The sequence below is a fragment of the Lineus longissimus genome, chromosome 1 (genome assembly GCF_910592395.1).
Source record: "Lineus longissimus chromosome 1, tnLinLong1.2, whole genome shotgun sequence".
NCBI classification, from domain to species: Eukaryota; Metazoa; Nemertea; class Pilidiophora; order Heteronemertea; family Lineidae; genus Lineus; species Lineus longissimus.
Window position 1 is genome coordinate 3,127,205 of NC_088308.1, and position 15,924 is coordinate 3,143,128.

At 38.4% G+C, this 15,924-nt stretch overlaps 1 protein-coding gene and 1 long non-coding RNA gene across 34 annotated transcripts in view; one reads left to right on the plus strand and one right to left on the minus strand.

Annotated features, from left to right (window-relative positions):
* LOC135485032 (calcium-activated potassium channel subunit alpha-1-like) overlaps window positions 1–15,924 on the minus strand; it is a 94,818-nt gene that overhangs the window by 36,933 nt on the left and 41,961 nt on the right. For 16 of the 33 annotated variants that reach the window (XR_010446520.1, XM_064766880.1, XM_064766801.1 and 13 more), the window contains 7 exons: window positions 15,202–15,357; window positions 12,141–12,253; window positions 11,737–11,895; window positions 11,186–11,262; window positions 9,562–9,597; window positions 7,611–7,631; window positions 3,306–3,491 (listed from right to left, as the gene is read on the minus strand). Coding sequence is in view for 32 of the 33 variants with exons in the window: in XM_064766880.1 (XP_064622950.1) it covers window positions 3,306–3,491; window positions 7,611–7,631; window positions 9,562–9,597; window positions 11,186–11,262; window positions 11,737–11,895; window positions 12,141–12,253; window positions 15,202–15,357 (748 nt within the window). In the remaining variant the exon portion in view is untranslated. Of the gene's footprint in view, window positions 1–3,305; window positions 3,492–4,260; window positions 4,348–7,610; window positions 7,632–9,561; window positions 9,598–11,185; window positions 11,263–11,736; window positions 11,896–12,140; window positions 12,254–15,201; window positions 15,358–15,924 lie in introns of all 33 variants that reach the window. The other 17 variants (XM_064767008.1, XM_064767001.1, XM_064766959.1 and 14 more) reach the window with 8 other exon arrangements.
* LOC135485209 (uncharacterized) lies at window positions 6,397–8,326 on the plus strand. The gene is made up of 3 exons (XR_010446535.1): window positions 6,397–6,682; window positions 7,912–8,073; window positions 8,298–8,326. It is a non-coding gene; the product is annotated as an uncharacterized LOC135485209 (long non-coding RNA).

The window sequence follows — 15,924 nt, forward strand, 5'->3', positions numbered from 1 at the left end:
TAGGGGCTGAGTTTTAAATAATAATTGACTAATAAATTTGTAGGTTATCTACAGATGAATATTTACATGGTCTCACGAAATGTTTGATACTTTATGTTAGACTTCTAAAACAACAAATTCTATTTCAGTATTTGTTAAGAGTTTAAAACACAACTTGCTACATCTCAGTTAATACGTGGTAGCTTTTCAATAGGTAATGCATCAGCTTTGGGGACAGGCGACCAACTATAGGTTTTCTAATGCTAATTTTTACTATGGTTCTATTGACTGGACTAGCATGCTGAGCTGTGTGTCACAGACATATTTACAGAGGACCAGCATTCGTAAGGGGACATTTTCTATCTATTCGTAAAGTGCGTAAAACAAAGTGTCAAAGGTGACAGAAAAAAGCGTCGGGGCACAAAGTGCTGTACCCACAAAGACGTACAGTAGGAGTGGCTTGTAGTCATCGCATGATAGTACGGACAGGCGTCAAACATTCTTGCAGAGGCCAAGGCAAAGTGTACTAAAGCGTCATATTTTTGATATGTCTCTCAGACAGATTCAAATTCTTGGATGCCTAATTACTTGCCAAATCTTTTATAGTTTTGAAAAAAATGTATTTTGTTTTCTTTGCCGTGCCTTTTCAATCAAATATTTGTTCTAAAGTATCAGACATCATCAAACTTCACGCCCCAACCCAAAATTATGCACACTTGGCCATAACCTGCAGAGGTGAAACTTACTAAATCCATGTGCCTGGGAAGCGTCCATCGCCAAACTCTTATGCAGTCACCTTACCTGACTTTTTACACATACATTGTCTAACAGAATAAGTGGAACATGTGGAAGGGACACATACACTATGACACATGTAGCTTACTTAATTGTATTCATACAAGTAAGAGAGTTAACACAGTAGGCCTATGTTCAAAAACATGAGAAAGCCAAGAAGTAAAAAACTATTTTTTGATTGGAAAAACCGAAATGTGTTTCATATTCTGCCAAAATAAAAAATCGTGGAAACATCATTTTTGGGCAAGAAAAAGGTAAGAGGGTAAAATTTTGACAGACCACACTGGACACCACACTTAATATATAATTTGGAATTAGAAAAAACATAGGAAACGCCATGCTATGGGTCGAAATATGAAAAATATACTTTTGGGTCTGTAGAATGAAAAATCTATTGCTTCATTATTAATGACAGGAGAGGCACAATCCATTTTGACATAAACTGGGACAGGGGAGAATTTCAAACAAGGTCCTCGCGCTTTCTCAGGGACACACTGTATAAAACGAGACTGTACAGAAAATAAAGTGATTTCTTATTGTGGTCAATAATTAATCTGAATGTTTGAACATCAAAAAGAAGATTAACGTTTATGGAGAATAGGTGTATTAGTGTTGAAAGTATGTTTAATGATGACTGAACTGGGAAAGAAGGGATGGGGCTTGTACCAAAGAACATTGATAGACAAGTTACAGTATTGTTTCACTTTGAATTGGCCTGAGAGGTTTGGGTTATGATATCAAAAATGCAGTTCTCAAACATCAGGGGACAATCCATATAATTGGGAAAGGGGGAAATCCAGAGAGGAACCAGTATTACATAACAGGGAATCTTGCAGAATAAATGCTAGAGAACATCGAGGCAAAGTTTATATTCCATGAATATCAAATTTTGGTAAGGCATGCGTCTTGAGCCCTATAGTCCGGACTGATAAAGTACAGGCAGTTAATAACTTTCTTATATCTTTTTAGGAAGGTACGCCCTTTTTAGCCTAGGTTGATTGCATTCATCGATCAAGGCAAATTCCAGACAAAAATACTGATGGGAAAAGCTCCAAGCCCAATCACAATCACTGATGTGCCATTCTTCAAATCCTTATTTTCATTTCAACAAACCAAGTAGAGTAGAAAGTCCTTGGATTGACTTAGTCGCTTAGTCATTTGTCCAGTTTAGATTAAATGATATTCTGTGGAGTGGTCGCATATCAGAGTAGATCCAACAATCTCTACAAGAGTGGTACACAGTGCTGTTCCCATTCCAGGAAATCGTATGAGCACCAAAGCTACACAAGAGTCCAAAATCAATTTCAACAGAGGCGGATGATAACGCATTAGCAGTTCCACAAATAAACAACCCTTTGCAGCGATTTGAAGGAAGAATACATGAAGAGTAGCAGGGGTACAGATAAAGTTGTTCTTAACCATCAAAAGATGCCACTACATGCGACAGTCCCAAGGTCAGGTTTGGGGTTCCGATGTTCTCACCATGCAGGTATTATTTTATAGAATTTGCCTTGATGTAAGTTAGGTAATTATTGTGCCATTACAGCATGCATTTAGTCTTAGGCTGATATAATAAGGCTCACGATCGCGACGGCCATCTTTGTACAAATTTTGCTGAGTCATATGCGGCATATAGCCAATAACTTCTCCCTCTTACATTTTTTGAAAGCCAATTCTTCTACATACTCAAATATTGTGCATAGAATGGGGCTTAACAGTGATTTTGGAGCATGCTGCATATCCCGAAGTTTCCGATGATATGCAGCGCCTCTCAAAAGAACCATTGCACCGGGGGAGAGAAGTTATTGGCAGTAATTTAGCCAAAATGCGTCATCAAAGTGAACAAGATGGCCTCAACCTTAAATGAACTTTGCTTTGATATTGTATAGATTCCCATGCATGTAAACATCACAACCACAAACATCACTTGCCTTTACTAGTGCCTCTTTCCTTTCCTTTGAGCAAAATACAGTAGAATCTCTCTTTTAAGGCCACTCTTGGGACTAACAAGTACATGTACTGTCTCTATAGGGAGGTGTCGTGATTAAAGAGGTCAAATTGTACTGAAACAACCCATTTGGAACCAAAATCACTGTTTCTGATAGAGAGGGTGTTCTGCTAACAGAGGCTTCTACTAAGGGAGGTTCCAGTTTAGTACCACTTTCTACCCCTTTCTCTAATGGTAATTAAAGGTGAATCTAACTGCTTCAGTATAAAGAGAAACTCTCCTAATAAAAATACCCACTTCCAAACATAAATTAGTTTGCCTGTAAGTTTATTTCAAAGAGATGTAAAGGGAATAGCCTGAAGTGCAAAAGCTTCAACAAGGTTGTCCCACTACTATCTGGATGAGCTAAATGTATCTATAGGTCAGCCAAGACCATTGAAACAATATGATAATCAAAATTTGGTGCACTAAATGATTTGCTAAATGAATAAGGCCACTAAACCGTATTGAAAATGTACCCCCTAAACCCTTTGAGTGTACTTAATGGATAGCTAAAGGTTGAATCATAATAAAGGCAGATGACCTTCGTGGTTGTGATTTGCACTCCTGGAATTGGCCATACTTTCTGTGTCGTCATTATCATCAGAACCCGAGTCGTGATGATAATCGGGATTTTTTATACCGAGTAGACTCGACTGTGGAAGGGAGAGTCGTCGTGGGACTTGGATGCCTGTGCCTTCTAAAACTGCCATGGCTAAGTACTGCACGCCTGTTGTCAAGAAACAAGATGGAGGTTGAATTAATATGAGTGAATGCAGCGGTTAAGGTAGTCTATGCAAGTATACGGAGTTGTTTGCCATTTCTGTGACTTACTGGCTATAACGTAGCATTTTTTGGGAGATCTAGTCTAACTATAGGATTATGAGCAGAAAACCAGCAAAAATAGGGAATATGGATGTGTAGAAGCTGTGAAGCTGAATCATTATCAAAGATGGTCTATTTCACAAATATCAGATCATGGTAGTCTACAGGGAACAGAAGCAATATTAGGGACTTGCCAATGCCTTTAAAGCTGAAACATCGTAATCTTAATGGCCAATCGGTTATAACTCAAATAATTTATGAAATCATAAATCAAATTAAAATAGAAAATCTTCAGAAAAATATACTGAAATTAGAAATTTAAGTGAAGAACATCAAGTTGGAGATTTTTATTGGGGATTTGCAGTTTGCAGTTTGAACATAGTCACTAAAGACAAGTATATATGTGCGATATAAGTTAAAACATAACATATTATCACAAAAAACCTAACTGAGCTTTTACAAATAAATACATTAGCTGTGTTTGGTGAATATGTCCCTTCCAGCACCACCAGTGAGTTTACGATGGCTCTTTTCCATGCCACAAAATGGGTGCAAATGTGGTGCAGCGGTTCAAGGTGCAGTGTATCATGGATGCCTTCAGGTAGAGTTTGGATACGTCAACTCCTCCAAGGCACATGGTTGTATAATCAATGAAAAATAAAGCAGCTATATACCGCCGGATTCCAGTATGGCGCAACGGTCACTGGCAGGGGGAGGGTTATCGCCGTCTGATGGAAGGTTACGCCCTCCTTTACTAAATGCTGTCAAACAAATCGGTTAAATAATGAGCTAACATAATGCCTTATGGTGAAAAGGTTACTGGTTGCTTCACCATTAGCCTTTTTACCCAATGGTCGTTTAGCCAGCCAGGCCCACGTGGCTACTGGGGCTTGATTTATGATGTAAAATTATTTATGGCATTTAGTATATACCTTGAGACAGTAGTTGCCTGTCCTTCTGGTGGTCGGATTTTATTCTTTGACAGGTTTGGGGCAAAATTTAGTAAGTGTCGATGACAAGTTTTTAGCCTTGGCTATCATCAGATCTGATGTCAGGGGCCTAAATAATTTGGCTAAAGTGACTGTGGGCAAAAAGACTACGGGGGAAACAACCACGATTTGGTAAAAAGGACGATATCTGTAAGAAGCAGATTAGCATTAGTCGATTTTAGCAATGAAATTAAAACGAACTTGTCAAAATTGCACATTGGAGTATCCTTAGTTGTCGATTGTTGAGGCACCAATGTTTATTTTCATATAATGAAATCCTTTACTAGGCACTACTTTTTCATGATGTTTGGGCAATAAGTAACAACGAAAGTTTGTTGTCGAAATTTTGTTCAAGTAACTGCCAAGGCAGCATCTAAAATTATTCCGTAGAAATACATCCACAAAACATCTAAAACGGCAACAATTATTGTAAAAGCCTCTGATTAAGTAGTGATACAAACTGTACTCAATGTGCAAACTGGTACATCTATATCTATAGCAAAAAGAAGATTTCTGCTGAAGATTATTCGACTACTTCAATGTTCAGCAGGTGCAGTTAGGAAATTAAAAAGGTAAATTCAACCAGAATATTTGACAGGATTCAATAGATCTATCGTTAAAGCATTCTGATCAAAAAACTTCAGATGCATCGATTAAAGATTCGATGAAAAGATGAGACAAAAAGTTTGGGTGCAAAGATTAGACATGAAGTTCGGGTGCAAATTTTGCAGGAACGTTCTGTTATCAAATGTGGAAGAAAGATGCATTAGAGTAAAGAAACGTGCTGTGAGAGGCAGGTACACAATGGGACAGGGGCTAAAGGATAGTGGCAGCCAGGATTGGAAAAAACATCACAAAATCAATTTTGAAATACTCATGTTCAAGATCTAAGACCACTTCATTAATCACAAAGAAATCAACACATAGGCCAAGCCGAACATGACGTCATGACCATTGGAAATCTTGGTGTCACCAACCCTATGTCCATCCAAACTGAACACTTTGAATGGGATCGACAACCATGAGCATAATTTCACAAATTTCTTGAATATTTAGGGACTGTCTTAGATCTGTGAAACTAGAGGATGTAAATTCTCTCTTCTTATGTGTATCTCTTGGCCATATTTCATGGTTACGGCTTTGGATATGACCTCAAGTATACAATGGCGCACAAGGATGGCTTCTCGACACATACATATCTCTTGGGTGATTTGGTCAAAGTAATGCTTGTACAGTACTTGATGATAAGATCATTGGCTAAAACTGAGTTAGGTCAAGATTGCCACCGTCTAAGAGTACGTCTAAGAGTATCAGACATCAAAAAAGATGTAATTTTGCCTGTGTAGACGCCAAGGTATACAGACTGGATCGCATAATGTGGAAAAACATTTCAACTTAAGAGATTGAACTAAGGCAAACTTGTCACCAATGGCTATGCTAATCTAGGTGAGTCAGAAATTTAATTGGTTGATTTTCATACAATCCAACTAAATGGCAGTGTCTGCAGCACAGACACAGAAACTGCTACAAGAGACTGACCTTTCTGAAACCACATGACCATTCTGTCGTTATATATTTTACATCTCTTGAACTTCCTCTAAAGCAGTCTTCTGAGAAATCAACTGTCATACAAATTTGCTTCAGGTTAATGAAATGCAAAAGTGCAAGTCATGCACTGCTGGAATCGTGAGACATTCACATCACCAAATTGTTTAAAATTGCCATGCGTCAATACAAGCAACTGAATAAGATTGTGGATCTCGGTCAGAAATGCAACCATTACAAAAACAAGCATAAGAGAAACATATCTTCATATCAGATCAAAGAATTGGCTTGCGTATCATATACGTTAGTCTTCTTTATCATGAAGCTCTGGCTCTGGTGGCCGTGAGCAAATTTAGACCTTCAAAGGGGGATGGCTATAATCATGTGATTTCTCCTTTACTGTGATCATTATTCAGCTTAGTGCTTTCATGATAATCTAGTAAACACCAACAAATTTTAGATTCCGATTAAAATCTTCCACAAGTATGGGATCAAGAAGAAGCTACCTATAGAAGGATACAGCACCATTTAACCACTTTCACAAAAAGGAAGTCCAAAGAAGGTAGTATAGATACATTTATTGTCATTGACCTTTTACATTAGTTTTGGATACACCCAGTGAGGTAATAGTGTAAGTAGTAAATGTACCAGTATAGTACACCGAGTTTAGTACACGTGTACTCAAATAGTGATGGTAGTATGGACGCGGCCCATTCAGTTCTAGCGTTAGTAGTAAAGGGGCCCATATGGTACACCGAGTTTAGTACACATGTACTAAAATAGTGATAGTAGTATAGACGCCAATTCTGTACTAGCGTTAGTAGTAAAGGGGGCCATATGGTACATCGAGTGTAGTACACGTGTACTAAAATAGTGATAGTAGTATAGACGCTAATTCTGTACTAGCGTTAGTAGTAAAGGGGGCCATATGGTACACCGAGTGTAGTACACGTGTACTAACAAAGTGATAGTAGTATAGGTGCCCATTAAGTACTAACACAGAGCAAGAGATATGGGTATCCACAGCAGAGTATTTGAGTCTTCGAGCAGCACATTGTTGCTATACCCATTGTCTCAACAAAATGCCAGTAGCATAGGCACCCATACTACTAACAATGTGTTAGCTATACAGTGTTAGCAGTACAGAAACACCAGTTGCAAAACACAGTGTGTATTTGTAAGAAAAGTACACCCACCAAAACAGTGTTTGCACAGTAAAGCTGGTTGGACAACAACTGCTTATGCAAATGCTGATATAGCGATATAACATACAAGATGCATGCGCAGCCACCACATGTCCATTTACTGTACCAACACAGTATCAGCACAAATTACACAGTGTTAGCAGCATGGATGCACAAACTGTACTGATCTGATCACACAGTAGATGCACTCACTGTACCAACTGGGCAGTATTTAGTAAGGTATGCACATGAAGGTTCATTCACTGTTTACCAACATGGTGTTAGCAGTATATAATAAACACTCACCAGTTTTGGCTGCGTTTGACACTGAAGAAATAATAAGTAAAAAATTGGTAAAAGCAAAAAACTAACTAAACCAACACATATTTATCCATCCAAAGTACATGGAGTTCCACGAAAGACGAGGAGCACAGATGAACAATGTTGGATATACATCTCAATGAACTTTATGGTATGTTTAAACGTGTTCCGACTAAAGGTATTTCACTTCATAAAGGTCCCATCTGATGAACAACATTATCCGGCGCATAGAGTATGGTCCTTTCTTCATATAGCAATAAAAATCAATGGTAGCCAACTCGTTCAGTTACAGGCATATATCTTACAAGCCGTCTGTCTTGGAGATGAACCAGAGATCACCACCACTACATAGAATACTAACTGGTATCGGAAAAGGGCACACAGAGACTTGCCAAGAGAGCAAATGAACACTGGAAGTTTAAACTACTGTGACAAAGGAGACAGCAAGGTAAGGTTACTTTGTCTTTCATTTGCCAATTTCCCTCGAGAATTCCATACCCTATTAGGTAACAGCATAGTGGTATAAAGTAAGTTGGGAACTGGTTTCAGATTCAGTTCTTTTAAGTTGATATTGGGCTGATACTGCCAGACCTACTTGGCATCCATTTCATACCAAGACCAAGCTCTTTATGGTTAAACTAATATTACAAGAACCTTTCATTCCTATTCCAGCACCCTGGTTACTAGGAGTGACCATCCGCTTTCAGAAAACAGGATTCTTTCGGAAAGTTTTTCGCAGGCACATAACAAACCTAAGAAAGGTTCTACAGCCTGTAAAATTTTTGGGGAAAACCTTTATTTCTATGAGAGACCAGTAGACCATCGGGACACATAAGAAGACAGAATTCCCAACAAGAAATATCTCAAGTTCACAGAAATATTCTGTTAGGAGGTGTGAAGAGGGTTACAGAAAATTACTAATCATGTATGATCTGAAATTATCATGGTCATATTAGGTGACTGTGATTTTTTCAAATCTTTGGCCTTTTAACTGTTTAGAATGGGAGAAAGCGGTACAATCCCATGGTATCGTACCTCACATGAGATGACTAAATTGAAAATGTACAACATTGGTTAAGTTGTATGTTAAGCCTGGACAGTCTTTATATCTTTCTAAAATTCGGAATTTAAGAGATACGATGAACACTTGCTCGTTTCCGAAGAGAAAGTTCCCAAACTTGAATATGTTATTGCTTTAAATAGGTTTTTGACTATATGTAAGATACCATGGGATATAACACAAAGCTAGTCAAAACACAACATGCTGTTAGAAGATAAATGGAAACACAATTTCTTCTTTTTGCAATTATCAGCCACAAATCAGGCTTCAATATTTCTAAAATATTTCCTGGTTTATTTGCCAAATATATAAGCCACATTTCATGAGGATTACTGAGTTCTCTCTCAGCATTGATTCATAGAGTCAAGTTGGATTTGATACCCAATATTCTCATAGAAGAATACAACTGTTATACTGATTATGATGAGTTCACTGACATTAACTCATGTCCACCATTGGCACCTTTATTAGAGGAAAGGACTTTTGATTACTAGATTATTAGTAAAGGACGGGTGGTTAGTGCAACACACAGGTGATAGAGGGAGCCGAAGGCGGGTGGGAGTGATACATAATGATAAAAATGCGGTAGAGAAAATAGTGACAGCATATTGAAGTTCAGCCTACATTGACATACTCATCCAGTGTATTCTGTTTACTTTAAACATGAGATGGTATACTCGACATCTGGTGATGCAGAACTGGTTCACCCTATTGGTATACATCTCAAGTTTATTCCTGTACCTTACTACATAGGATGGTACACTCAACATAGGGTGACATGTAGGGATGAACTGTGTCAGTGGCAGACAGAAACAGCTTTATTCATTCAAGCGAGCATCCTGTTTTAGAGAAAATGAGCAAGAGAAAAGTCTGTACCTATCACGGCATTGGCTCCTGATTTGAACAGCTTCACTGCAAGCGAAAAAACAAGCAAGACTCAATTTGAGTTATCATATGGCTTAATTATGGCATCTTGACCACCTGGAACAGTTTTTATCAACTTATATTAGAAACATCTGGGATATGGGGTGTTTAATTTGTGCTGTTCATAAATTCAAAGCTTTTTTAGACAAGGATCTTTCTAGTCTCTGGTTTGAGACATGTAACCATCTCTTGCTCTTGACAGGCATGCACATTTAGGAAGGTACAGCCCATTTTGATTCAATCGAGACTTGCCAGTTTTGTTCAAGGTCCAACTACAGTGCCCATACTACCACAAATTGCATCTCTGGGACCAATAAACTTCTGTCAGGTGACTTAAGTAGTTGCATGATGTGACAGGTGACATCAGACATGTCATTACCTTGATTGTGAGGTGTCTGATGTGACCAATGATGTCACGCAACACTCCATTTGTCATGAGGTGAAAATTTATAGGTCCTGGAAACATGGTGTTTTTTTGCACTGCGAGCGCTGATGTTGGGTCTTGAAAAAAGTTATCAAGTCTCATATTTGCTCTCTATAAGCTGACAAGAGATTAGCAATGGTTGGGTCACGTGCATAACGGGATAAGGGGATTGTTAATGGAATCTTAAGCACAAAATATTGACCTATTTGTGTGTGCCAAAATAAATAATGACAGGAGAATATTTTGTACACTTTATGTTGAGTTCTGGGGGCCAAAAAACATAACTAACACTCAAATTCACTGAGTTCCACACCCACTTTCCAGATGTTTCAGAGAAACATTAGAAAACTGATCATCTTATGCCAATTATATGACAACAATATCATAGAATAAGAAAATGTCTTCCTACACTGTAAAATATCGATCACAATACTGTAACTAATCAACAACGACCAATTGTGTGCAAGATGACTTATGTAAGTGTCGCCTAAACAACAAGTTAGCTCTCTGGTGTTCGATTTTAAAATGTACACAACAAACAAGCTTTCCATTTATCAAAGGTACTGAACTACCATTTCAAAACAACGACTACTGTGCCTACTTTTGATACAATGTATACCGGTATGTTTGACAGTTCTTTTGAATTATGTTGTATCGGCATGTTTTCTTTAATACATTACATTACAGCCCTACATGTTTGTCAATCACCTAGATGAATCACTGAACAGAATCACAAATATACAACCATAGCCATACACAACGATACCTTTTGAGAACTTTAAAGTTTTTTTTTAAAGTGTATTTTTGTATAATTTATAACATTGAAATTAATTATAATGATAACTAATGACACACTTAGATCGTTACTGGAAGATATGAAAACATTGAGAAGGTTTAAAAGCTTGTCACTTTCTTTGGGCGTTCATTCATTTCAGGAGGATTTATGCACCATGAATAATTAGACAGGGTGGGTTATGAATGCAGGTTTAAAAAAATCTGAAAATTTAACGATTAAATCATCCTGTTTCGTACATGTACTCATTAATTTGTTAAAGCCGGGAGAAAAACTTCTTAAATCTTAGATAACCTCAGTCCCTAGAAGGTAAAGAAATTAAAGCAGTATTCACACAGGAATCTTGTTGATATACTCACAGCCTTTGCACCGACACTTCTTGATGGCCCTGACATCTGACACATCGCCATGACAACTCTTGCAAAAATAACATGCTCTGAAAAAAAATAACAAATCAGCTAAAAGTTCTGAATGTACAAAATCAGTAACGCATCATTGTTGAAAACTTCTAAGGGCAAGTTAGGTATACCTACAAATAAGGACAGATTAAATCTCTAATCTATACTGCAAAAACTGTTTGGGACAATGTCACGAGATTGTATCCCCAAGTCCCAATTGTGGAAAGGTAAACTTCTATCTGAAAGCCAACATATTCTATTTGAATTTTCATAACGATCTTTTTGCCATTGAATTTTTTCATAAAAGAGAGGTTTTTGATCAGAGAAAGAGAATGAGGTGACATTTTGACTACGGAAATTGCATTACCTTTTGTCAGAAATGCAATGAAACAGGGTATCAGTAATGTCTAGTTTGCCTTAGAAGAGTAACGGAAAGCATAATTATCTTCATGACTCAACCAAAAAAGTCACATGGCTCTCATTCTTTGATCAAAATCACCACTTTAATGTACCTTTTCACTTCTTCTGCAGATTGTGCAATAAAGAACCCTTGTGTTGCTTGCTCTATTTTGATATTTGGGCCAGGATTAATCGCTATACAACTGTCCTTCTGGTCCTCGCTACGCGCCTCGATTGCTATCAACAGCAGCTTAAGGCGAGAAAAACACATCCTGGAAATGAAATCACATGAAGTCAGTCAAGACAGTATTCCAAGCACGATTTTTGTCTCAGAAAGAATAACACAAGATGTATGAAAGCTAATGCTCTTCAGTAAGAATCAGGACATATTTTCTTCTCATCTGTATTCACTCATTTGAGCTTATGGTGTATGCATCTTCGACTGGGTACCAATTGGGGTCATTGGCATTGAAAAACCCTGCTAACAGACAGAGAGGAGGAGGAGTCTTCTACTTACTCAGCAGCTTGCGGAAAGGTCATGCCTACAAAAGCACTTGACAAATATTCCGTGTACATCTCCATCCCGGTACCCCTCAGATAGTCATTCTGCCATTGTGGCATATCTGGAGACTGCAATTATGAAACAAGTTTTGTCAGAACAAACTTGATACTTTTTCTGGGTGCTGGAGGGAAGTAGGCCACAGCAATTATCTAACAGTTGGGCCCTCTTGAATGAAATTAATAAATTCAATGAAATGGCCAGGGCCATTGTGCTCACCTCATGTGGAGGAAAGATGGACAAAGAGCATGGTCTTGTGTCATGTAGTGTTAGGTTTGATGTAGGTCCAAGCAATTACAATTTCCCCAAAATGGCCAATTTACAGTACATTCGACCTCTGTGACCTTGAAAAGTAGGTCAAATCAAAGAAGACCCGGGTGACACATTGAATGGTTGTTAGAATTAGATGTACCTATGATATAAAATTGGTGCCAATCGGGCAAGTCATTACTAGGAATAATGGCATTTTGAAGAATTTAGGATTTGGCCCCCTCCCTGGAGGCCAAACGGCAAATCAGATCCCACCAAACTTCAGTACCTGAGATCACCTGACCAAGGGGTACATGTGTACTTAATTTGTGATCAATAGTCATTGCAGTTAAGAAACGTGCCATAGCTACGGCCTGACGGCGAATTTACGCCATTTGACCTCTGTGACCTTGACAAGAAGGTCAAATTAAAAACCTGTGTGACATATACTGTATGGTGGTTAGATGTACCCATGATATCAAATTGGTGGCAATCGGGCAAGAAGTTAAGGAATAATCACATTTTTAAGGTTTTTGGATTTTGCCCCCTGGTGGTCAAGTGGTGAATCATATTGGACCAAACTTTGGTCCCTGAGATCACCTGACTAAGGGGTAAATGTGTACCAAATTTGGTATCAATAGTCATTGCAGTTTAGAAACGTGCCATCGTTACATCCTAACGGCTAATTTACACCATTTGACCTCTGTGACCTTGAAAAGGAGGTCAAATCAAAAACCCGGAGGATATATGATGCACCTTTGCTAGAAGTACCTACCATATTTTTTTCAAAATTTCCCGACTACTATTAAGGGAGATATTGCATATTTTCACTTTTAACGTTTGTCCCCCTGGTGGCCAAACCATGAAACGAATCGGACCGAAACTTGGTCTCCCAGGTGTCATTACATAAGGGTACATGTGTACCAAGTTTCAACTCAATAGCTCTAACAGTTACGAAACGTGCCCTGCTAACGGACGACGGACGACGACGACGACGACGACGACGACGACGACGACGACGACGACGACGACGACGACGACGACGACGACGACGACGACGACGGACGACGGACGCCACGGTATGGGATAAGCTCACCTCTGCTAAGAGGTGAGCTAAAAATGAAACTCGGCAAATCACTGTGAAAAAGCGAGTCAATCAGAAACAAAGCTGTTATCAGTTGATATCTTTGAATTGGGGCCTATCTTAACATTATCTGGGTATCAGATTATCATTAAGGGTGTTTGTGAAATGCAAGGCCAAGCTAAGCACGATGTGCTGTCACCTTAACCACACTGTGTAACCTCCTACTTCGGAAATCGGGTAGATTTGTTATTCTACTAGGACCAGTTGGTTTTATCAATCTGCTGTGATCCGCAACCACCAGTGAACATAGCCAATAGATAGAACTGAACATGATCTAGTGGAACAACAAATAATCCTCACTGTTCCGATTTGAGAATATACAGCGTGTTAACACAACAAGTAGTTCCATCATGCAGTAATCACACCAATCAAGCATTTCATATCAATTTTCAACCCTATACAAATTCAGTCACCACTGATGCAGAGCAAAGACTTGAAATCTCTCAAGATGCCAATGCAAGCTGTCAATCATGTAATAAAACAAAAATATCAGTTTGAGTTTCTTTTTACTAGTGAAAACCTGTCATATACTCAATGTGTCCCCAACAAATGAACAACTCTCAGCCCAAGCAGGTAAGATACCTGATGATCGATATGGGTACTATTCATGCAGTCAACAGGTAAAGATGCCACAGAGCTTCCATCAGACGGAATCATTTTGAAACTGCAGAAAATTCCGTTACATCTCTTGCGGTCATCAACTCGTGCCATGGAAGCTTATCGTCACACTCGCATCCATTGATCAATGTGATAGCAGTCACATGATACGGGGTGAAGGTCACATTGTACAACAAGTCACGACAGACTTGTGACCTTGACCAGGGTCACAGGATGGCAGATTCACACAATCAGGGAGTGGATACAGGAACAACTTTCAAACATTACCTTTGTTATATAAAACACATCATTTTTTGGCTATGTGATGGAGTTGATACATGACAACTTAAGACGTTTTTAGCTCTACAGCTTTTTCAGTCAAAGGTCTTTTGTAATTATTCTACTGACACTGATAAAGTAATGAACAGTTTTTTTAGCCCCACTTAGAAATTAATGATCTTTCTCGAATAGAAACTAATATAGTTTGGCCCCTACCAATGTTAAATTTGGATATTAACGGAAGAGGGCTCATGTTTCTGCCAGGCCACCTCGACTCCCCAAAACGTTGACATTGCTTTTAAAATAGTATAAGCACGATTTCATTAAAGGTTAGTCGGAACGCTGCTGGGACAGCACTAATGAATACAATACAGAGAAGAAGATTTGCTAATCAATCTTGCATGCTGCCTGCTAAGGTGCATCTATTGTGAAAATGTGAAGTTCCTAGCTAACAGCAAAAAGGGAATTGGCTGGAAAATGGTAATTTGCAATGGCACTGAGAAGTAGAAGGAAGTCATAATGGTACTAATATTTCCTCTTAAAATCTCTTTATAGTTTCCAATTTGGGTAAACTCAGTTGTAGTCAATGTGCTCTTCAACTTGCTCCATAACTTTGAAAAGTTTTAGTAGCCAATCTAGATACTACTCATATGAAGTGTCACATCCCTGTGTCATGTGTCACTGCCACCCTTTTCCTCCGACCCTTACCTTCGACAAGAACTGAGCGCTCGGGGAGATGGAATTACTCACCAGCTTGTAAGACCTCATTGTGAAGAGGTTAGCCATTAGCGTTGAGAAACCAGGCGCTAGGCAACTCTGCGCAATAAAACCTAGCTTCAATTCCGCTAAACAGACAGCATCATCACCTCGCTTCCAGTCCCAACTTGGGATGTTCAGTAAGTATGCCTGAAAGATAGAAAAATGTTGAATAAGTACATTAGTTGGATAGGAACTTAAGATTGCAAACAAATGGGACTGTCAAATTTGTTATCAAAGGCATTTCATGACGAAGCTCGTGCCCCCTTATGTTGCCAAGAGTACTGATTTTAAGCAGTTATCCACGGTAAGACAAATTACTTCAGATTTGTCTCCTTTAAGCATGTCGCCGCAGTGATAATGCTGCAGAACCAACCCATGAATGTTGCATACAACATGAAACATTACTTTGTGACCAGTATTGTATTGATGATTATTTCTTTTGAACAAGTGGATCAATAAACTTCCAATGATGTTGAAGAATGACTTAATGATTCTTAAAATCTGCCTTTTTTGAAAAGAAAAGACATTTGATAGGTTTTATAGATCTCCAAGAGGCAAAAGCAATCTTGTCAGTATTCTTAACGATTTATTGAAATAGTTTTTCTTTAGTTTAATTTTGTTAAAAGACTTTACAGGACATATAGAACTCAACATGATCAGAGTTAGTTAATAACTGTAACTATTAACCATGCACTTGTTTAATTATTGGGGTGG